We start from the raw sequence: 24,790 nt of genomic DNA, 5'->3' as shown, positions 1-24,790 counted from the left end.
ATGCAGCTGATCAGCTCTTGACCTGTGGGTGGCACTGCATTCAATAAGAACTTTGTAAGAGGGGCTTCAGGCGAAAGGGCAGAAGCAAACTCAGAACAAAAGAAAGGCATCTGGGCGTTAGTTGGTAATATTTTATTTAAGAAGTTGACTAAATTAATTGATTGCAAAATCTTCACATTAGCAGATGAGGATATGTATTTTAAAAGAAATGGTGGCGTTTTGGCAAGGAGAGATCTTTTCTCTGGCAAAAAGAACCACTGAAATTATTCTTGTAAGAGCTCAAAGTTTGAATGACATAGTAAAGACAAAATATGTATCTCATAAGGAAAAAAATTACCTACAGTTTTGTTATTTACATGAAAATGTGATCATAATCAGTTACGGTAATATCCTTCCTGCGGTATTCAAGGCTGTTTCTTCTGCTTCTGTTGTTGCTTCAGTTGTAATAGCTTTCCTAGGTTTAATTCCAAAGATGTAATTTTATTGGGGGCACTGCTTCTTCAGGTGAATTTTTCCAAAATCTTTGTCAGGCGGTGAAAGAGGTATTAGCTGCCGGTTCTGCATCCTACATTCGATAGATAAATTGGGGGATAATTATCTGTTTGTAATAATGTTGCTTTTTCTAATTACTGTACTTTAATTGTTCCATATTTAATTACCTAAAATTGCATAAGACTTGAGTAGTGTCTTTGCACATGCTATCAATTATGTCATAATAAATTTAATTTACTTTTCAGGATTCACCGTAGCTGATTGTTGGGCTTCTGTTCCTGCTTGACTGTTCTGACTCTGAACAGGTTTATTCAGCTGTTGTCTGCTAAGCTCTACAGAAAAGAACAATGGCTTCTGATCTGCCTTTTATGGTTTATTGGAAACTGGTGGTCCGCACTACAGCTTTGGTCAGTGATTAACCAGAGTGAAAACAAACTACACAAGGCTAAGTTGATGTTGGAGGAGGAATGAGCCCACTTCATTAAGGCTTTAAGAGGAAACCTTTTCTTCTTCAGTGCTTGTTCAAAACTTTTCAGGTCTCTATTTAATCACGTAATTCTCTCTAAGTAGCAAGGGAAGCTTGCTGCACAGCAAGAGGTCTTTTGCCACATGACAACTTAGAAAGATAAATTATATATAAATATCTTCATGGTTTTGTGCAGAGGAAACCAACTTTAGTTTTACCGTGTGAAACTAATTCACTTCTTTCTTTAAGGGGAAGAGCTAGTACTTTCTCATGTCAAAATGTACAAGGAAAAGCCTTTAATGCCATTATCTCTTTTGGCATATATATGTAAGATGAGCAATTCATATCTGGCTAGAGCTAGACCAAGGCTTTAGAAGAGGAAAAAATAAAGAGGCAGCAATAACCACAACACTTTAAAAGGACAGTGGTATGGATGCAGGCTGAGCTGAAACCAAAGTGCTTACTATGAGGTATCTGATTCTGACTTCATGAGAAATCAAATCCTCTAATGCCACTCCAAGGCTTTTTGTGGACTGAAACTGTAGACAGCCATAAGCCTGGGAAGTTATGTATTACAAATATTGTAGCAGGTATGAGATGGATTGATTAGGTGCTACCAGTCTTCATTTCTCCATATACATGGTGCATATCCTCCTCAGCTGCCCATGAGGTCCATTCTGGCATTGTGCTGAGAAGTCATACAAAGTGAATTATGTTGCAGTGGACCACATACTTTTCTGTACATTTATTTTTTAATATGGCAGTTCATTATAATTTGGGGAGCATAAGACTGAAACTCAAAGCAGAGTGATGATAAATCAGCTACTTTGCATACCCAGGTCATCTAGCAATAGGCAAGCACCTTGCTATTACTGCAGGCCCCCTATATTAGCAGCACTTAATAACTCAAATAGCCCACTATAACAAATTGTTGGTGAATGTTACAGAAGTAAGAATGAATGGCGAGTTGCTGTACAGACATATTTAAAAAGTCCTTGAACTGTTTTTTGTGGAAACTTTGCTGACTTTAGCAGGTGTTTAACAGCTGATGATTAAGGCTCTGATTCTGCAAATACTTGGAAATGTGAGTAACTTTACAGATGTGAATAAAGTTCATAACTGAAACCCAAGGTCCCAATTCAACAAAACACTTGATCAGGTGCTAACGTGCTTTGCTAAGTTGGGGCCTGCGTTTTGCAGTGTTATAAATGTTGAGCAGGTGGCTGGGTGTTCTCGCCGATGAAGGTTGGGATTTTGTTTTGTGATTTCGCTCTTCTATTTTGAGCAATTGCTTTTTGAAATGAAAATGGAGAGCTATAAAAAATACAGTCTATAAATAAACCATAGATAAAAAATTAACACACATCCACATAACCACTAGAGTTTATATGGTTTGCTTCTTGGCCTGGGTATTTCAAACTGTTCAGAGACTTATTTGTTAGGGTTTACTTTAACCCTCCCCTTCCCCATTTTTCATATGAACGTAATGCTTTATGGCACCCATAGATCAAATAAAAGATTTTCTATGCTACCATGTTAATGTGGTGCTTCCAAGTTTGGATGGAGGCCTACTAGGGGGAGAGGGTAGTTTTATTGCTACACCCATTCAATCTTTGCTCTTTCTGTTGAAGCTGCCGGTTGTATGGTTTCACACAGGCCACTTTACAGATATAGCAACCACTTTCTGTTCCTGCTCTCATGGGCTGGCTTTGAACAAGCCACCCAGAAGGGAAAAGCATCTTTATTACATAACTGATCCTCTGAGCGATCCAGTCTCCCCTTGTAAGGTGTTTAAACCACCTGAAAATCTTGGAGGCTCAGATTTAATGCTGTGTTGCTTTTTGAAGGATGTAACTCATTAAACCAGGTGTAGGGCTGGGAGAAGCAAGGCAGCTGAGCAAAACATAAGAATGAACAAAACCTGCAGCTCCCACCTGAGCTGTCTGAAGGCTGGGATGAGCATTCCCATATCTGCACCGAGGCGCCCCAGGGCACCCCTTCATCTTTGTTGATGTTTTGTCAGATAGGTCTCAACAAGTCTGGCTGTCTGCTGGGATTCAAAACATGCATGCTCCAAGGCTTCCCCAAGGCGAGAAGTGCAGTGTGCACTGGAGGGCATTTCTGATGTGGGGAAAGAGCTGAAGACAGTAGGCAGTCCAACAGGGCAATTGTCTGCCTCACTGAGTGTCTTGTCTTGGACCCAGTGACTTCCATTCTCTTTCTCTCCCTCCATGCTGCTCTCTTCTCCTCGTGACTCAGTACAGACTAGACAATACCCAGGTCTCCTACCAACAGAGTGTCAAATACCTATTCTGACCAGGGAAAATTCACCACCCACCATAAAACAGGCAATCATCCAGCCACTACTAAATAATCCACTGCTTTTCATACAGTAGTAGCATTTAAGACCAGAAGGGACCATTAGATCATCTAATCTGACATCCTGTATAGCTCTGGCAGGGCTGGCTAGAAAACAAGAATTTCATTTTGGCAAGAATGTCAAGGTTTTGAAATACGTTTTCATGCCTCATCAGAATGAAAATATGACCCTTCAAAATGCTCCATGTTTGAGAGCATGCCTCTCTAGCTGGGTGGTTAGGGGACTGGCCTGGGATGTGGTTGACTTTGGTTTCAGGCCCTTTTCTGTCTGATTCAGGGCAGAGACTTGACCCTGGGTCTTCCACGTTCCATGTGACTACCCTAACCATCAGGCTGTTCTGGGGTGGATCTCTCTCTCTCTCTCTTCCCACCCTCCAGAAATTCCATCCTGGACCTAAAAAACCTTCCTATCAAAACTGATATGTTTCTGTGAAAGTTTCAGTTTCAATGAATTGGCATTTTCTGATGGGGAAACAAGTATTTTGTCAAACTCCCCTGTTTATACATCCAAGGATCATACTAGCCCCTTTTTGCCACAGCATTGCACTGGGAGCTCATGTTGAGTTGCTTGTCCAATGTGACCACTAAATCCTTTTCAGAACCCACTGCTTTCCAGGATACAGTCCCCCATTCTGCAATTATGGCTTACATACCTTGTTCCTAGAGGTAGAATGCTACATTTTCACATTACCAAGTATTCATATTACCAAGTAATCCAGATTGCCCTGTCCTCATTTTATTTAATATTCCTCCAATCTTTGTGTCATCCACAAACTATATCGGCGGTGACTTCCAGATCGTTGATGAAAATGTTGAATAGTGTCGGGGATAGCATCCTCTTGGTCTGATGTCTATATACTAGTTCATCAAAGAGTGTCACACTGGTTCTCACATCATTGCAAAATTTATGTACGGATAATGTGTTAGGTGTTATGTATACAGACTGAAAATTATATTCTTAAGGTCTGACTTTGGGCTGGTCACCAGAAGATATAAACAAGTATCTTTGAGGGAGTAGATGCTTATCTACCTGTCTGGCTATTTTTACCTTGTATACTTCATAATGAACACTGATGTAAAATCTGAGCAAAATGCTAATCAAGTGAGTGCAAAATCTCCAGGGGACATTCTAGACAATGTGAATTTTTACAAGCGAAGACAAAGGATCTGCGATATATGTGGGTGCAGAGGTAGCCACAGTTATCCTTCACTGAGGCGGGGGGAGGGCAAGCTGTCAGCTGGCTTGTTTTATGCATGGAGGATCACAGCTGGTGTGACTGTCTGATGTTCAGAGAGAAACTTTGGATGAGCTAACCTTTATGAGACAGGGGAATGGCTTATTAGTTAAGTTTGGGCTCTAGAAAGCGTGTTATGATTGTATTTTATATGTTACCATTTGTTTCCATTAATTCTACTTGATTCTTTTCCAATTTCTGTTAAATAAACTTCTTTGTGTTTTTACTCTAAACCTGAGTACTGCACGTTGAGCAAAGTGGTGACCCTGAGGTGTAACTGGTAAGCTGGGGCATGCTGTTCCTTTGGCAGTATCCAGTAGAGCAGGGCTGGACGCTGCAGGGGGACTCTTGGAAGGCTTGGGGGTTGTAGTGTGCCCATTGTTAATCTGTAAAGACAGAGAGAGTGAGGCATGTGGAGGCCTAGAGGGCAGTGCTTGTGCTGCCAGAGCTGGTGGAATTGGGGAGCTGACCCACACCAGGTACAGACAAGCCTTCTTCATGCTAAGGCCAGGGGGAAGTGAAGTGCCTCATAGCTCTGGGTACCTTTGGGACGCATCACACTGTGGAACCCCACTAAACACCCCCATTTGATGATGGTTCCCCATTGATTATTTTTTGAGATCTATCAGTTAGCCAGTCCTTAACCTATTTAACATGCTTTATTGATATAGTACAGTACTTTTTACTCAGCATCGTGCAGTACTAAGTCAAACCCTTTACAAAGGCCCAAGTATATTACTTCTGCACAGTTACTTTTATTAACCAAACTTGTAATCTCATCCAAGAATGAAATCAGGTTTGCTTTTGACATGACCTATTTGCCATAAAATCATACTTGATGCCCAAGGCCTCTCAAAGTACTGCCCAATGTCTAGCTTCCCTTTTCTCAGAAAGCTCACTGAGAAGCTAGCAAAAAACCTCCAATGCCAGATTGACATGTTTCCAGTATCCTGGATCACTCTGTCATGCTTCAGGCCAAGACGTTGTACAGAGATGGGCACTTGTGGCTCTGGGAGATGTTCCTCCTGTTTACAGACAAGGGACTGGGTCCATCCTTCTCCTGCGGCACCTCTCTGCAGCACTTGATACCGCTGACTGCTAAGCACCCCATCCTACCTCGAAGAAGCTGCAGGGGTGAGACTGAACACCCTCAGATGGCTCCTCTCTAGTTTAATGGACCCCAATCCTTCCCACCACCAGAGCCCTCACCTGCAGAATACCACAAAGTTCACGGCACTTGCTGATATAAATCAGCAGCTATGAGAAGCCTTTGCGAAAAGCTGATGAGACAACATGGGCTGGAATGCCAGCAGCACACAAACCATCTTTACATTTTCTTTACCTCAGATGTAAACAGCATCATCTCTCAGCTGGCTCCTCAGCCAGCCAAAATCAGCACCTGGATGAAGAGCAACTGACTAAAGCTGAACCTGGGCAAGACTGAGGTTATGCTCGTAGGAATAGGAAAGTGCTTTGAAGAACTTGCCTCCTTTACAGTATCCCCCAGTAGAGCAGGACCCTGTCTCTGACTGTACTTGGTTAGTGGCTTTCAGGTCCACTTGGACTCCTCACTGTTGCTGAATGCCCATATGTCCCTAGTGGCCGGAAATGCACACTCCCATCTGCCACTGGCCAGATAAATGGACACAAATCAGATATTAGGAATGGCAATATACAAAAGCCTGTAGGAGAACACTTCAACCTCCCTGGACACACAATAGCAAATGGGATAACATGATTTTGGTATTTAATTGGTAAATAGGACAAATGGCCTGTGATGGGATGTTAGATGGGGTGGGATCTGAGTTACCCAGGAAAGTATTTTCTGTAGTATCTGGCTGGTGAATCTTGCCCATATGCTCAGGGTTCAGCTGATCGCCATATTTGGGGTCGGGAAGAAATTTTCCTCCAGGGCAGATTGGAAGAGGCCCTGGAGGTTTTTCGCCTTCCTCTGTAGCATGGGGCACGGGTCACTTGCTGGAGGATTCTCTGCTCCTTGAAGTCTTTAAACCACGATTTGAGGACTTCAATAGCTCAGACGTAGGTGAGAGGTTTTTCGCAGGAGTGGGTGGGTGAGGTTCTGTGGCCTGCGTTGTGCAGGAGGTCGGACTAGATCATCATAATGGTCCCTTCTGACCTTAATATCTATGAATCCCGCAGCAAAAAAACTTCAGAACCAGACTTCAAAGAGAAACTGCTGAGCTTCAGTTCATTTGCAAATTTGACACTATCAGCTCAGGATTAAACACAGTTGGCTCACCAACTACAAAAGCCGTTTCTCCTCCCGTGGTATTCACACCTCAACTGCTAGAAGAGGGCCGCATCCTCCCTAATTGAACTAACCTCATTATCTCTAGCCTGGTACTTGCTTGCATATTTATACCTGCCTCTGGAAATTTCCACTACATGCATCTGACGAAGTGGCTATTCACCCACAAAAGCTTATGCTCCAATATGTCTGTTAGTCTATAAGATGCCACAGGACTCTTTGCCGCCTTCTTTTAAAAATAATTCTTGAGCATTTTTCCTTCCTCTCGTCAGGCAGGATGTGGAAATTTCAAAATACCATGGGAGAGGCTAGTCACAGTATGTTTATATATTGGGGTAAAGCAGATGGAAATCACTGTTTGCATTCAACTTCTGCTTTAATTCTCCCCTCCTTCAGGATGTCTACATGGGCTAACTGGTATGGGTGAAATAACAGCTGCCCCGAAACTTAGCACCAAACTTCAAGTAGCTTTATTGCAACTTAACCAAACTTCTTTTAACTGAAAAACAAAACTAAATAACAAATTTCTGGTTTGTTTGTATACATTCCCTGGCTGTGTGGAAACGGATATCTTTGACTGTAAAGGCTTCTGTGAAGAAGCATTTTTGCAATTGTGCATTAGGGTTTTTTTTGTTTTTTTGGTACTTCCTGCCTGGATAAATCCAAAAAGTATGGATCTTGTAAGAATTCCAGTCCAGTTTGCAGAACAAAGAAGTTTCAGATCCAAACAAATAAATATCAGACTTTTGGATGTTTATCCCAACTCAGCCAACACTTAGAACCTTTTGAAGTACAGACATTACTAGCCTCTTGTGAATTTGGGTGGGAGTTTAAAAGCAGTCCTGTTTTTTTAATAGGAATAGTGGTTATCTAGAGCTCTCGCTGCTTTTATCCAGTAGATATTTCTAGCTTTTGGGGCTTTGAATGTGGAATTACAAACTAGCAAAGCCTCTTTTTAGGTATCATCTGTTACATCTTCTGTCTTTTGGAAACAGTGTAGTTGGTGCTAGCTCTTTGCCTGTCTATCTTTGCTTTATAATCCTATGGAGATAAGAGGTAGGGGTCCCAGCTGCTGTGTGTCTCTCATATTTATAATCTGATGTGTTTTGGTTGTTATCTGAGCAGGTTTCTGACTGGTGGTTGCTCCTTTTGATTCCTACAAGGACAGGACCTCTTTGTCTCTCTGTATATAAGCATACTGACTTGATGGTGGTTTGACTCAAAAGAGAGCCATGACTATTCCACTTTGGTCAAATGGCTGGATTGCCATCACATGAGGCCATTTGACAGAAGATGAATGTAGAGGGAGGGCTGTAACTGACAAGACGATCACTGCAGAAAATATAAAAGGAGGACTTGTGGCACCTTAGAGACTAACCAATTTATTTGAGCATGAGCTTTCGTGAGCTACAGCTCTCTAAGGTGCCACAAGTACTCCTTTTCTTTTTGCGAATACAGACTAACACGGCTGTTACTCTGAAACCTGCAGAAAATATGAAAACTTTTATTTTGTAGAAAACTGAAAAGAGAAGAAAATTGTAGAAGGATTGTGATCTTAGAGGCAGCAGGTTTTCTCATATGTACCATTTTTCAGTAGTCCAAGAAAATCAAGGAAAAATACAGGGAAAGTAAATGGGAGTGGGAAGAAAAACTCCAAGAAAGAGTATGGACAAGCAGTGTCATAAGATCTCCCAGTCCCTAAGCAGGATCAGCCTGGGGATGAGAAGCAATTGACTGAAGATTCACCTGGGTTAGACAGAAATTATTTTGGTGAGAAAGAGGGCAATAGAACTTGTTGGAGCAGCAGACATCTTGTTTTGGTGACTGGCCTGTGGTTTATAGAGCTCCCTTCCGTAAGACTTTGCCCTCAAGCAGTGATTTTCGACCTTACCCATATTGAGATCTCCCTCCTATTTAGCAATATGGGAAGGGCAGGGTGCTCACAATTCTCTGACACCTGTTTGCAACCCCAGTGACGGTTGTGACCACTCCCTAAAGTGTGATTAACCCACAAAGAGTGCTAGCTGTAGAAAGACCCTGTACTGTGTGCTTTGCAGTACTGTTTATCGATGTCAGTGCACCAGAATAACGCTTAAAGTGAAAGAGAAGGAAAATGGCATTCCTCAAGCTTTGCATCACTACAGGGCAACAGCGCCTACCTTACTGTTACTATCTCTCTAGCACTGAGGATTAATAATGTTACCGCTACTGTTACCAAACCAACCCATGCACCGTCTTCAAGCAAGAACTACCGGAGGGGAAAGGACAACTAGACCACCTGAAGACTTTGCGAAGAAAGGCTGGAGCGTGGGAGAAACATTTGCCCTTCATCTTCATCCTCACTCTGTTGAAGAGGCTTCTGGCTTCCAGGCAGCAAATTCTTCACCATTGCTGTCTTGAGTTTCTGATAGCTCATCAAAGGCACGCTCACGCTCTGAGACAAGCAGCCAAATAATTGCATATCTTCATTTTACAGCACAGTATGCATGCTTTGAGCCTGAGGGAGGTTGAGTCCTTATTTCTAGCATAGCTTCTGGGCACAATGCTGATACCAGGATGCCACTTCTACAATGAAGGGATGCCACCAGCAGGGGGTGTATGCATAATCAACTGTTAAAAATAACTGCTTCTCTTTCAAAGTCCAAAGCGGATAAACCACTACATAGGAAACTAGTAGCAATACCTACCTTTCTGAGCCTCAGAGAGAGGCAAGGATTATGTCACAATCTAGCAAACAGACCATTATGGATCTTGTTAACAAGATCTGAAAATCTAAATATGCAGGAGCCATGCTTTATATGCAAATTGCATCTTCATTAACTAGAGGTGGCCCTGAACCAAAATAGAACGAAGTCTGGGGATGTGTGGATTTGCTATGTTCAGTATCAGGAGATGCATCCTAAATGGTACGGCTCAGGCCATTTTGTTCCTTTAGCCTTTTCAAGGGCAGGGCTATTTAAAACCTAGCTTACAAACTCTGACAGGAAAACGAGTCAATGGCGGGTATGTGCAGTAACTCCATGTCATCTTGACGAATGGCATGGGGAGACCAGTCCACTTATTATGTGCAGTGTTTGACATTGTAGTTATTGGGGTTACTCTATACCCTAAACCCCTAGGGTGCCAGTTGCATGCCCAGCAGTTAGGCCTTGTAGGCATTAGCCCTGGTGGGTCCCATCACTGCTCAGACACATGGCTAAGGGAAAGGTTTTTACTAGGGCTGGCAGGAAAGGGAAAGGTTGCAGGTACCCTAAGTACAGAGGTTTAAATAGTAAGGGTTCAAGGTAAGCCATAGCAGTTCCTCTCTGGGTACTTGGGGAAGTCCAGTTGAGAGTCATGGTCCTCATGCCTGGGGTGATCTCTCTAGTCCAGTGTCTGTTCCAGCAAATAAGCATTTGCGGATTTCCAAGCCAGGCTCAGTTAGTGTCTTTCATTGGGGCCTCTCTGCCCTGGTTCCCTGATTAGCTGATGCTGCTCCTTTATAAGTCCCGCACAGACCTGCACCCATCTTTGATGTCCGGCCATCACAGCCTTTTCCATACGCTGCCCTGTCCACAATACCTGGGGCTTCTTTCCAGCTCCCTGCTGCCACATGGCTCCTACTCCAGAACAGAGCCCAGCCATTTCCTAGATCAGGACCTTTACCTTCACCTGGCTGGAGAAGAGCATGTAGAATGGGGAGGTGGCTGTTGGAATTTGTAGTCCCCTATTTGGCAAATCTATTACACTATATATGCAGTAGAGTTGCAATAGCAAGCCATGTATTAAGTTTAGTTTTGATAATATTTCATTTCTAAGAGCTATAGAATTTAGCCATATAGACAGCCGGCACATCTTCAGAACTGACAGTCTTAGTAGTATCACCCAGCCTTGGAGAGAGTGGATTCCTCAGTGTTGAGCAGATAGCTGATATGCAAAATTGAGGGAGACTTTCTCTTTCCATGTGGCAGTTTTGCTCATTTATGCTTTGGCATCCTGGGAAGAAGCTAGCTTCTGAAATGTCATCATCTAACATGGTAACACCTGTAGAATCTGTGTGCGTGCAGGTCTGCTTGTTTTTAAACTGGGTCATCAGTAAAGTGAGTCTGTTTGTTCCCCTCTGTCAGCAGCCAACAAACAGAGCTTTAAGCACACCCACCTGCCCTCATGTGCACAGTGTTTTGGAGTCTGAGCCCTTTGTAAAACAATCAGACTGAGCAAGTTTAGGAGGTTGTGCCTCTGCAGAACACCCCCGTGTTTCTGACAAATAAAGCCAAGCTTTTGGAAACTATTGTCATTTGCCTCCTCCCTAGAATCTTGCCTAAAGAACATGGTATCCTGAAGAGCATGTAGGGCCAGCTACCCTGATCACACTATGTAGCTGAGTATATATTCAGTCACTGGATGAATTATACCCTCTCTGTTCTCTTTATTCATAATTTGAGGTCTGATCCTGCTCCTACTGAAGACAACAGCAAGACTCCCACTGCCTTCAGTGAGTGTAGGGTCTGGTTTAAAGTCCTCAAACAATATTTGGTCCAGTAGAGGGTTACCATTGCTCAAGAGCATATAATAGTATGTGTCACCGTACATGTACAGAATGTACTATTCCTTCTACATTCTTGTATCCCTTGGCTTTGTTTTGCTTTCTATAAACTGTCTGAAAGAAATCAAATGACAAATCATTCCATTCCTTAAATATCTATAGATATGTAAGATCCACACAAAGAAAAAGAAAAGGAGGACTTGTGGCACCTTAAAGACTAACCAATTTAATTGAGCATAAGCTTTCGTGAGCTACAGCTCACTTCATCGGATGGAAAGCTTATGCTCAAATAAATTGGTTAGTCTCTAAGGTGCCACAAGTACTCCTTTTCTTTTTGCGAATACAGACTAACACGGCTGCTACTCTGAAACAAAGAGAAAGGTAATTAGTCTGAGTTATTAGTGGGCTCTAATAAGGTAGGAGCTCTAGAGGGGTTGTATCTAGTGGAAGACAAAGTATACAGTGTTTTACTAGCAGAGGAAATAATGTTTAACTATAAGCATGTCTTTTTAATTTCTGCTTACAATCGTACTCATCAGAAATCCAGTTTTGCTGATGCTGGCACTGTAGGGATTTTAATCTCCTTTTTCAGGAGGGAAAAAGTTTCCCTTCTCTGGTTATAATTTCATTCCTTACTATGGTGACTGCTCTTGGCCTGTTGTGGGACATGAGGGCCCATGCCTCCAGCTCCCACAATGCCCATCTGCATGGATGATAGCTTTAGTGTCTGAACTGAGCATGCATGGAGAGTGCTATGTGTATGTACTCAGGTAAGAACTCACACTAACGAGGTCCCTGCAGACAGAAGTCCTTAAAGGTAAATGTGCTGTTTGACAGATCCCATCCTCCGTCTAGCTCTGTATCATGATTAATCATAACTAGCTTTGACTGGAGACATTTTGGTATGAGCATTTAGGAAGAGCAAGTGTTGAGGTTACTCTTAGCCTTGCCAAGGCTATGTATCGTTGGGCAATTATTTCTCTCAGAAACATCTGTAACTCTGAAGAGCTCCTGTCGCATGGAGCCGAAGTCCAAAAGACTGGGGCCAAAAGTGCCTTTTCTCTCATCTCCACATTAGCAGCTAAGCTCTCAAGAGGTTACACAGTGCTGTAACAGTGTTCTTGTCCTGCCAGCGTCTGAGGAGATGATGGTGTGTAAAGGCACCACCCTCAAGTCAGGCAAATTAGTGTATGCTGGTGATGCTGTTATTCTTTCCTCGTTGGGTTTTGACACCCCACTCATCACCATGGTGTTGCAAGCAGATGTTCTGCGCCCTCACATAGGGTAACTTTTTTTTAATCTCTTGAAAACTGGCCAATTTTGTAAACATTTCACCTAAGTTTAGGGGCCACCTTTGTATGAAGAGCTCCCTAATCTCGAACTTCTCTTCTGAAACCATCTGGATAGATTCTCCTCAGCGAGGATGTGTGGTGTTCTGTGTGGAAAAGCCAAACAAACTCATTGTTTGCTGTGTGTCACAACTCTCCTGCATTTTCCTTACAAGACAGGTAAGGAAGTCACCTGACTGGTCCATGCCAGTTTCAGCATTCTGGCTCTCTCTAGTGTGCAGAAAAAGAAATAGACTTTAGAGTGGCTTGTGCCAGTCCTGGGTGAACATGGTGCCATGTATCTTTCCTTCCCCCTGAGCAGATTTCCCAGCACTCCTTACTTAGAGCCCAGCCCTGCAGAACTTGACACTAAATCATAAAGTGGTATTTTGGTCATACATGCAGCCCCACTGGAGCCAATGAAATTGCTTGCCTCATTATATGAGTCAGAATGTTGCAAATAGGGTGACGAGGTGATATTCGGGGCTTTGTCTTATATAGGTGCCTAGTACCCCTCACCCCTTGTCCTGATTTTTCACACTTGCTATCTGGTCACCCTTTGCAAGGTTGGTTCTGTCACTGTTTTACATGGAGGTGAACTCCCTTTGATATCAGTGGGAGTTTTGCTGGAGTATGGGGTGCAGAATAGGACTATGACACAGCTTAAATAAAGGGGAGCAGCACTCATTGCCTATATAATTCTTATAAATCCAACAAATGCAATCCTTCAGTAATGAAGCAGGTGTTCCTCGCAGCCTGGAGAATCTTCCTGGAGCTGATGTGCTGCACTGTGTTTTTTCGCAAGCTTGACCCTTGTCAGCTTTAGGCTCTGGCAACTGGCGTAAGCGGGCATGGTGCCACCCAATGTACATGAATAGTGCAAACCAAGTCAGAAAGCTAAAACGGACATTAGGGACCCGGATCCTCTGTGGAGAGGAGTGCAGGAGCGGAGAGGGAGCAGCACTTAACAGGAGTGGGCGTCAAATTTCAGTATTTGGTTTGTCAGATTCCCACTGAAAATCTCAGCCAGTGCAGTGCCGCATGCCTATGATTAAGGGGACATTGCATCAAGACCCCTGCTTGGAGCTGGATTAACTTCAAAACCAAAAAAAAAGCCCCTTCTATGGCCATGTAAGGAGAGATTCTGGCTCTGGTGAATCAGGATTAGTGCTCTACAAAGGGAGGAGAGGACTATTATAGTGAAATCTAGACCCTGAGCAGCTCTCCATAGGAGGCACCCACAGATCTCTGCAAAGGGGAGGGGGGGGAAAACATCTGTGGCCAGGCCAAGTTTGCAGAGGAAGCCAGATCACCATAGCTGTACCCCAGAGCAGGTGTAAAACTTCCACTGAATAGAGCTCATGGAAATGTGTTGTGGGTATATGAAAGTAATATTCAATTTCAGCTTATTCATCATAAAATCAATAAATGCACTGGATTTCCCGCTGGATCTATCAAGCTGATTAGCTTTTGCAGTGATCCCAAGCAGACAGGAGCAGGGGTGGTATGAATGAGATGAAATAGTGTAAATTCTCTCACCTATTTTGCCATTTGCATGAACATTTTTCCTCCACCTTTACAGTGCATTTTAATTACAAGTATTTTGGTTTCTGTAAACTGTATCTATATAAGGATAGTCTATTGACATGTAGTGTCACACACACACACACACACACACACACACACACGCTAAGAATAATACATTTTAAAAAACCTAAACAAAAAATGCATGTAATGATACCAAAAAATCCCAGTGTTTTCTTTGTCATGCTCATGTGTAATTTTAACATGAAGTATTATGTAGTAGTCTGTTCTGGCCCTACTGTGTATAAGCAAATCACATAAGCTCACAGTAAACTCAGTGTTGAAGAAATTAAATCTGAAATGGTTAGCGTTTCTCTGTAGTGAATGTGTGGTGGGGAGGGTTTATGGAATGGGTTTACCTGAATTTTCTGCAGTTAGTTTAATAAGAAAGAGAATTATTCTATTTAAAAGCAAAACGGCACGGTAAAATGATCAGTCATTGGGCCTTATGGTGCATTTTTTAATCCGGTAAAACTCCCACTGACCCTTGAGGAATGAGGGGTAGGATATGATCTTGTGTTTCTAGCCGTTAAATCCATTGACTGTTGTCTAAGCACTCCTTTCTCCTAACAAGCTTCTCCCTGAAATGTGATGAGAGGAACAAGGTAACTCGGAAAGTACTGCGAATGCTACAGCTGGCTTTCTCCAGTGGTTAAAGAAACTCTGAAAGTCCCTTTTTGGGACAGAGATAGAGTGACTATAATACTGGCTAACGCTTTCCAGGGGGATGCCTATTGGGCTAGCCCTTGGGATAGGAGCAAAATGTCCACAAACACTGCCAATATCTTCTTGTAGGATGATTCCACCTACTTTCTGGACTGTGCTCACCCTGCACTTGTTTAGAAAGGTCTCAGGAAAATAGGATACAGTGTTGTGGTGTTTAAAAATTAACTGATCAGGCTCAACCCGCTTCAGTTTACAGTGGAAAAAATGGCAATTTTTAAAAAGGATGAAGACTTTGTGAATAGGGACGTTGGAGGGTAAATACAGGACTGAAACCCAAGAATCTTAATTTTGCCTCAAATTTTGGTGATACTGTTTCTATAGAGACCAAAAGGAAGCTTTGGCTCCCCCACTCAGCTATTAAAGTTTAGTGCATTGAAAACTGTCTTCATGCTGTGATACCCTTTCAAGGAGTAGAATAGGGTCTGAGCTAATCCATGAAAGTTGTCATGCTATGAACTAGTAGTCAAGCTTTTTCCTTTCAATTGAGTCTAAAACTATACTGTACTTCACACTTGATTGGCCCTTCAGATGGCAGGACTCAATATCCCTGCTGGAAATAAGCTCGTCTTCACACAGTGATGTTGAACGTGGAAAGATCTTGTTTCTATGGCATAATTACTCGCTGTAAGATATGCAAGTCATAAGGAAAAGATTTTTTTTAAATTTGTCTAACTATATAAATCAAACTTTGTAAAATGCGCATTTAGCAAGATGTTCAGTTTGCATGTCTCAGTGACATTGGCGTGCTGTCTGCCAAGAGACTATGGACCTAATCAAACATTCCTACCAACTTAAGAGCCTTTTTTTTCTCTCAGTGTTCCATGCATAAATATAGCAAGGGAAAGCTATCATCTGAATACAAGCCTCTGCTTTATCCCATTGAGTGTACTGTAGCAAAGGTAATGAATGGGTCATTTTATTTACCATCAAAGCTATCAAGATAACTGTATAAAGCAAAACTCTGTACTATGGCAATTTATAATGGAAAACACTGCTTCCTTTGACCTTCAGGCTGCTAGTTTTGCTTGTTTTCACATGGGATAGATCAGTAGCTGGTAACTGTGAGATATAACAACAGGTGGAATAGCTAGCAACAGTCTAAATTAAGACTTCACAAGTTAAGCACTAATGTATTTTTATTAATAATTTTTTAAAATGGAAAGATGCCTTGATCTATGCAGACCAAAAGGGGGCACCAGGGTATTAAAAAAAGTTATGGTGCTTTTGGTAGTTAACAAATATAAAATTAAACATAGTTGATACTGTGTTTTGGTTTTTTCCCTTGTGTATTTAGTGAATGAAAAAGAGCTATTCTCCTCAAAAGTGGGGTGAATTTCCAGTGTTTTCAAAACACTTTGATTTAAAGAATCAATGTATGTATTTGGGTGGGTTTTTTTTTTTTTTTAGTATTCTGCTAGTTTTTAAATGCAGAAATTTGGGTTTGATTTTTTCATTTTTAATAAAATGTTGAATTTTCTCAAAATCATTTTCATAAGAGTTTGTTTAATACATTTTAAAATCTTATCAGCATGAACTCTCTTTTCTTTATCATTCAAGATTTGACCCTGCCAACACTTCTAAATGTAAGTTTCCTTTTTGCTAGATTAACCACTTACTCAGTGTAACAGGATCTTTCTTTACTGGGGTGTGTTTTGAAGCTGAATCAATCAGTATGGTACATTTCCTATGGCATAGTTAGCACAAAGTCTACATTCAAAAAGGCAGCATTTATTGCAAATAGAGGCTAATTTATAGATTATGCAGACAACACCAGCAATCAGAGCAAGGCACAGACTTTAGAAGAAATTGTACACTTTGAATAATATGACATGAAAAGTATTCATTCTTTATGTTGTGGTAAGGTAAGAATTAAGAAGCAAAGGACACATTCTATGTTACATACATCTGCAATCATCAGACTATAGACAGATTTGTTTAAAAGTCATCTTTGTGTGAATTAATATGACATAGGTAGTGTGCAGATTAATTGTGTTTCTTGGTTGTTGGTTTTTTTGCTTCCTTAAATTATACAAGATTTTATTATGCATAACATATAAATATTAAATTTGAAAAAAAGCCAAATGTGTCTACCTGTTAAGCATGAATCAGACTGTTAGAGCTATTTTGCCTATACCAATCATTGCTTTTTTATTTGTATTTTTTGTAGCTATGTTAGTTCAAACATCCTTTCATAAAATTGTCAAATTCAATTATTTTTAACATCAAATTTGAACAAGTTTGTTTCCCTTATTTTCTGACACCTATTTTATTGGATTGTAAATTAGAATTTAAAAGATGAACATGAAGATTTCTCAAGCATTTAACATAATACTTTATAGTTCAATTTGTATCTGGACCCAAGCTTTATTTTTAGTTTTGTTATGAAATCCTTATTTATTGGACCATATACCATGTAATGTCAGGCATCTGACTAGCTGTTGTTACAATAAAAATTATGATGCATGTAGCTGATTAGTTGTGTAACCTGGAGAACTAGATTTTTTAAATTGTTTATATTTATTTTACATTTATGGATTTCAACAACAATATTAAATTCCAGTGATCAAAATGCAATTGTTCATATAAATACAATACTTGTGGTTTTATTTTTAAATGTAGCCAATTTGATATTTAAAAGGGTAAATATCATGTGGATATCTTCTGATTTACTTGAAATAAAGATATAGTGGCATTATTGAATCCACACCATTTATTGTTAATGCCTATGAAAACTGGAGTACACTCAAATCTAATTGTGAGTTAAGGAATGGCATTTGGATCATGTCAGTTATTTTGCAAGAAATGTAAACTAATGCTATTTTGTTAGATAACACGTCAAAGAATGCACATGCACACGCATGAATATAAATGAATGAGTGTTGAGTTACATGAAAAATATTTTGAATAATTTAGTTGAAAAAACTGCAAATATTCTGTTCTGAGAAAAATATATAGTTGGTGCAGTTTTTGTTCAGAATTAATTTATTCCGTGTTCAATGCCCCCTGTACTCTTCACATTTCCACAAAGTGCAGTCCCCGCTGAATGTGCTATGACAAACAATAACCGAAAAGTGTTACACTTAACCTGTCCTATCAATATAATTTCTTTTAAAAAACCCTGTGACATGCTCACTCTTCTGCACTGCACAGTTAATCTCATACTACGCTCTACAGTCCTGTAGATTTTTGTTTGTTTACAAAAGGGTAACAATGTTCATCGAATTAATTGCTGGGCATTTAAAAATAGAGAGGTCTGGAAACCCACCCAACTCTGGTTCCTAGAACATAAAACTCCTCAATCAGAGTCTATGGAAGGCTAGTTTCTCACATTAAACTATAATTCTGTAATTAGCCACATTTTGCCTTGGGATAAAAGTATGTTTGGCTATTTTTATATGCAACACAAGAGCAGGGAAATAAAAGAAAGAAAATTCCTCAGTGTTGTAAATGTATCATGCGTCACTTTACTACAAAACAAGACTTAGCTAATTCATGACTCAAGAGGACAAATTATGCTCTCTGTTGCATTTGTGAAATCCATATTGAAATTAATTAGGGCTTCATAGGTGTTATTCAAGGCAAAATTTAAAGTCAATTATTTTTCCTTGCTTTGTATTTTTTCTACACAGCCAACTTATTAATGTTGGAAAATTGGCTGGGGCACATGCTCAGTGACTTCGCTTGCTTTCTTAACCCACACCCGTGTCCTGTATAAGCTTTTAAGTAAGGTCTCCGTATCATGTAATAACCCCACTCTGGACTCTACACTTCATAAATATCGAGCCACTATAACCAGAATTTCCATTTGCTTGTTGCACTGTGGTGGAGAAAAAAAAAACCCATTGCTCATTCTATTTCACTGTAATTGCAGTTTCTCTTTATCCAACTTGGCTGTAGGTGGATGTTAGTGAGTGAAGTTCTTGCTGATTTCGATATTATATACTGTATAAATGAGTATGTGGGTCCACTCCTGGCCATTTAAAAAAACCCCAACAAGCTAAAAGCAAACAATTTCAAACTCTTGTTTAAAAAATAAAGCCTCAAGTTGCTGTATGCCTGTGATAGTCTAATAAGAATCTGTGAATAGTAAGTGAACACTTTAAAACCTGGGAAGTATCTTTTCAGTGTCGATACAGGTTATATTTTCATGCCTCCGTAACACGGATTTTGTCTCTCTTTAATGCTAGCATAAAATAAGGAAACTAAATCTCCAAAACAATTCTATTTTTCTTCTTCAACCCACAAAACCCAAGACTTCTGAAGTTAAGGCAGAAACTCAAAGAAGTGACTGATCTTGCAAATCACACAAGGTGTAGTCCTATAGCACACACCATAACTCCAAATAAAGATGGATTTCTTTCCCTTTGCCTGTTTAAATCAGATGCCTGGTCCCATTTCAATGTAACTTTTCATGTATAACAGTTGATTTGTAATAGTCTGATTATATACAGCACCTGAAGATCAGGATTATGATGTGATAAAATCAGTACATTTAATTAACTGTAGCGTTTTGGATGCCTCATTACCTACTCATAGAGGAGACCTTTTATATATCACCAGCATCCATTTGCAGAAGTAAAGGGCCTCAAATTTAAGACAGGAATTAAAAAAAAAAACCCCAACTAATAGGTTATTTTGAAGCAGACAAATTAAACACACGACAGTGGAACAGGTTTAATGCTGCTCTGCATAATTAGAGAATTAAATGTGCATAGATATAGTTTTACTATATTACTTAACACTGATTAACCTAATGTTGATACAGAATAAGTGATAAAAATGGGTAATTGCCAGGTGATTAGGATGCAAGACCTAAGTGTAGGACCAATACCTAATGGCTTTAAAGATATTTTGTCAAAATGGACTCATAAGGAAAAAGAATGACATTCCATCCCGTTTCTTGCTCTGGAACCATCTAAATTAAATGCAGAGACTCTTTCACGTTGCACACTGTTTTTGCTCATTTGACATTTAATACTGTGTTATCAGCACTGCTCATCTTAAATGAGATACAGAAGGAAAACACCCGATTTGAGTGCGATAGAAACTTAGCTAATCCAATATCTGTATAAGTTCTTAAGGCATGAGTCAGAAAAAAAACATGCTCAGTTTATACACTATAAAATGCAGAGAGAACCCTAAAAATGTGGCTTATGTGGATGCGTGTAATATTAAAGTGAGTGGCATTTGGGTCAGAACTGGGGCCTTTAATGTTTTGTACATATTTTAAATGCTCTTCTTTCAGTAACTTGCCTTTCATAATAAACCCAGATATAAAATGGATTTTTCTCTATAAAATTATAATTAATTTTGAATAAAAACTATATTTGAAAAGTTTATTGAAAGCAACTGAGTTCTACTGTTTTTTATTCTTTTCACTGTGGCTGCAATGCTAGTGCATTCAATAAATGTCATGTTGTTGTGTGTTTGAAGTTTGCAACTAAAACCTTTTATTTTTAATCTCTAATTAAATCCAGTAGGAAGTATTTCCTGAATGGCCGAGACCTTTCACACTCTGTTACCTAATTCTTTGCAGGTGATTTTTTTTTTTTTTTAATCCTGTGAAATGCTAGCCATAGCAAAAACTGTTAAACTCCATAACATGCAAATGTTATCTGACAACTAGTAGACACTGAAATTCGGTGGTAAATAAAGAAATTTGTTGGCTAGAATATGTGCAGAAACAATATTATTTTAGATTTTCATTCCCCGAAATCAATTTGAGGTGTTAAATGATAACTAATAATTTTCTAGTAATATGTTAAAATATTCTAATAGTTACATAAATATTTTATATAAAGTTATTTTGTCCTTTTGTTTCACAATTCATAAAACATTCATAAAAAGATATTGACAACACTCAATAAATACTGAAATATCAGAGATTGCTACTATATTTACATTTACTAACCATGTTATATTTTTATCCTCTTCTTAATTATCTAATAGGAGGCTTTTTTCTTTCTTTAAAGACTGCTAACTCTTAGGAAATGCTGGAGATTAAGACAAAGTAATATTGCACAAAAAGGAAAGAGGGGGATCCACCCGCCTCCCCACATTCAAATAAGTCACACACCAGGCCAAAGTTCCAAATATCTTTTTTTTTTAAGTGCTCACACTGAAGTCCAGACGAAAGGGCAGCAAATCATGTAAACTACAACACACTAACAATGGAAAACACCCAACTCACAAGAATGCCTTTTCTCTCCCAAAGAAGAATCAGCCCCTCACCTCAAAATGCTTTGCTACAAAAAAGGACTTTTCCAGGTGAAATAACATACTTACATTGGGAGGAGCCTTTTATAGTATGGCTGTTTTGTAGTTAATTTTAAAAGTGGCCCTTCTTTTTCCTCCCTGCAGAATAAAGCAATGTAAGGAAATACAAATGACACTGCAATGACTTGGATTTTCTTGCCAACCTCTTCTTATGTGAAGAATTCATTTGATACAGGAGGTCTATATGTCTGTGCTGGTATCTGCAATTTAAATCCGTTTCAATTTTCTTCAGAGCTATATAGTGAGATACTTTCCTTAGGTTTTAATAATGCCAGCTGAAATGCAAACAACCCAGTAAGCCAATTAAAACCATATTTCTTTCAATACAATAAATGTAAAAACAAACAAAATCAAATTAGTATTACGCAGATATTTTTAATGCTAATGAAATATCATTTTGGGATGAACAAAGGGTGAGAATTTTAAATATGTGCTTTATAAGCTAACAATTTTTTAAAAAAAGTGATTAAAAAAAGGAGAATTCATCATATTTTGCATAGACACTATTTTTATTTTAAGGCTGACATCTAAATGAATGAAGTGACTTTTGTTTACTTTAGTGTTAGTATTTTTCCTCTCTCCCCCCTCATATATGCATACAGCTTACACAAATACACATCAGTGTATGCATTGCTAAACCTTTGAAGTTTTTAGCTATCTATCTGATTGGTATAACTTACTATCCCTCAACCAACTCGTGTTTGTAATTTTAGCCATCAAAATCCATTGATGATGTTTGCCACTATATTGTTTGCTATTAAGGCCCTGATCCTGCAAAGATGTAACACATGCTGAACGTTATGCACTATCATCTCCTTTGAGATCTGCTGGTGAAAAGTGTGATATAAGAGCTAGGTGCTATTCGCGTGAGTAATCTCAGGCACTGGAATGGGCCTATTTGCAGTGAAGAGTGTGTGTAAATCTTTGCAGGATTGGGGCCCCAAATGAGGTAAAGTGAGCTACACAATACATGTTTAGCTAAAGTGTTAGTGGAGTGGTTCATATGTTCTTAAACCCAGGGTCAACCCTAAGCATCTCTGAACAGTGCTGTCACATGGGGTTCTGCATTTTCAACACCCAGACCCAGTGGCCCATTGTCACCTCCACACACACCTTGAAAGACGAACCTCACGGGACCACTTTGCTTGCTCCCTTCTAGCCCTTCCAACCTCCCTCTCCTCATGGCTCCCAGAGCGCCGCATTGTTAAAACCCTTCTGTATCCCCTTAAGTGTCTCCTGACCAAGATACATGCCAACCTCTGTGCCCCTCTACCCCCATCGGCTGTGCTAAGCATTTGTGGGAAGTCTGCCAGATGGGCAGCATGTCTTATTTCACTCAGGACTCCCTCTTTGCACATGTTTACTGCACAATTATATGAATCATTATAACTTTATCCCCTTGTATTACTTAATTTCAGTGCGGTTAAGATCAATAAACTTACGCTCAACACTGGAAATAAACAAGCATTCCCCAGAGCTTGGAGTGATACAAACTAATGCTTCAGGGCCATATGCTTCCATTGATCTGTACACAGAAGGAAGAGCGGAATATGGCTGTTAGCCTGTGCTGGAGTTTAAATTACGCTTGCATGCTTGCTTTCTTGCTTTCCTTTTAATCAGTTAGGAGGAGAATGTTTCCTTTTAAATTGTATCTACAGGATCATATGCTCCCCTCCCACATAAAGCCATATGGAAGGTGACACTTACCAGAAAAGAGGCAGGATTTCAGTGTCACCTCGGTTGTGTTCTCCAAGGCAACATCGACCTGGCAGCTGTGAGCAAGGATGAGGGGAGCTGCCCAGCAGAACACATGCCCAGTCCTAGGCGCCACAGATACAGGAAGGCCAAATCCCACAACAGTTGAGCCTTATCTGCAAGGCCAAACTGCCATCCAGGCAATATCTTTACAATGACCCATAGTTTTGAATATTGCAAGTTTGAGGCCCTTTTTTCTATAGAGCCGCTTGTGTCCTGCAGTTCTACAGAACTATGCTCAAGAATCGAAACACTCATTTTTAACAATTAAGTTTCTAGCTCTTATGGTTGCAAAGAAAACCTTAAGATTAACCAAATGAAAACTGATGCAGTGAGCCTGCAGACAGCCTGGAACACTAGCTGAGCTGCCCTGTTTATCTCAGTGAGTTAATCCTGAAACTTAATGATGGCAATCTAAATGTCAACATTAACTATCTCACTGCTGATTATTTTAGCAGAAACATCCAGCTAATATGTTTATCCCATCATCTCAAATTGTCAAAAGTCCCAAATTGCCCCTGCCTACCTGTTCAACATCCAGCTTTGTCCTGATAACTTCATAACCAAAGTTATGAGTTTCCAATACAGAAACTGGGGCTATAACAAACAAAACAACAAGAAACTAAAATTCAGTCTAACATTTCTGGACTGTTCAGAATTTTTTCCTTATCTGTTCTCCCCTTCCATTTCCCCAGTTATTTCCTCACATCTTTCCCCCTGTTCTTTAATCTCCCTCTCCATCCTTTCTGCTCCCTCAGCTTCTCTTAAATTGTCTCCTTCCTTCCTTTCTTTTCCCGGCCTCTTGCTCTCCCTCAGTTTATTTCTATGATCTCCACAATCCGCTCTGACAGTCCAGGTTTTCACGCTGTCCACACCCAACTGGTCCCGTTCCCCCCACTCCACCGCACATACTCACAAAGCTCAGGCAGGGAGAAGAGACACTCCTTTTCCTGCTCCTCATGGAGCTTCCAAAATGCGTTGCTAGCATCTCACAGTGGCTTCCCTCCTCCTCGGTGGATTTCACCTCGGCTTCAGCATTGGCACGTGCAGGCTTATTTTGCATATTGGGAGGGAAGAAGGAAGGCTCAAGTTCAGTCTCACCCACCGCGGCAGGACACAGGGCCCAGACAGGTCTTTCTCCCTCTGTGCAGTGCGGGTGTGTAGGGTGGCTGGGGCCAGGCCTGCGTCTCAGTGGCGGGCAGTGCTCTCTCCTCTGGCAGCTGCACTGAAAGGCTGTGGAGACTCTTCCACTTCCCAAAGAAGTGGGATCAGCTCTGGTCTATCACAGAGACCAGCCTGCCTGCATATTCCTGGTTGTCCAGCAGCCTGTTCCAGGCAAACCTGCAATGCTATCCTCTATGACTGTGCACTGTGCCTAGCACATGTACCAAGGGAATTCCATATGAAAGTGAGCACAGATTAAATTCCACCCTGCCCCGTGCAGGGAACAGGGCCCCTACAAGGATTTGTGCATCCCTCAGAGCACCATTAACTTGCAGGGACTATCACTGGTGTAATATACACTTATATGTGACCAGGATATGCCCTCGTCCTGCAGGGGACCTGGGCTCTACACATGTTCCCTTTCAATGCAGAGCTTGGCTTGCATGCAGTTGATGCCGAAGTGTTAGTGACAGTCGCATGGTGACATGGGATACTATGATGCAGCAGCTGGTATTCCCCATATGGTAGCCATTAGCTAAAAAGCCACATCTTTCTGCTTTGTATCTGAGGGCAGAACTGGGCCCAGGGTAG

At 40.5% G+C, this 24,790-nt stretch overlaps 1 protein-coding gene across 3 annotated transcripts in view; it reads right to left on the bottom strand.

The window, feature by feature from the left end:
• The window catches only part of LOC144930872 (uncharacterized), a 39,800-nt gene extending 15,486 nt beyond the window's left edge, over positions 1 to 24,314 (bottom strand). Inside the window, exons 1-5 of one of the 3 annotated variants that reach the window (XR_013636321.1) lie at positions 23,952 to 24,314; positions 23,562 to 23,632; positions 22,988 to 23,100; positions 21,290 to 21,555; positions 213 to 565 (exon numbers count right to left, since the gene is read on the bottom strand). Coding sequence is in view for 1 of the 3 variants with exons in the window: in XM_078854335.1 (XP_078710461.1) it covers positions 21,536 to 21,555; positions 22,988 to 23,100; positions 23,562 to 23,632; positions 23,952 to 24,098 (351 nt within the window). In the remaining 2 variants the exon portion in view is untranslated. Of the gene's footprint in view, positions 1 to 212; positions 566 to 20,918; positions 21,556 to 22,987; positions 23,101 to 23,561; positions 23,633 to 23,951 lie in introns of those variants that run through there. The other 2 variants (XR_013636322.1, XM_078854335.1) reach the window with 2 other exon arrangements.
• Positions 24,315 to 24,790: the final 476 nt, after the last annotated feature.

This window comes from Lepidochelys kempii, chromosome 9, assembly GCF_965140285.1.
Source record: "Lepidochelys kempii isolate rLepKem1 chromosome 9, rLepKem1.hap1, whole genome shotgun sequence".
NCBI classification, from domain to species: domain Eukaryota; kingdom Metazoa; phylum Chordata; order Testudines; family Cheloniidae; genus Lepidochelys; species Lepidochelys kempii.
This window is presented reverse-complemented; position numbering and strand designations above follow the sequence as displayed.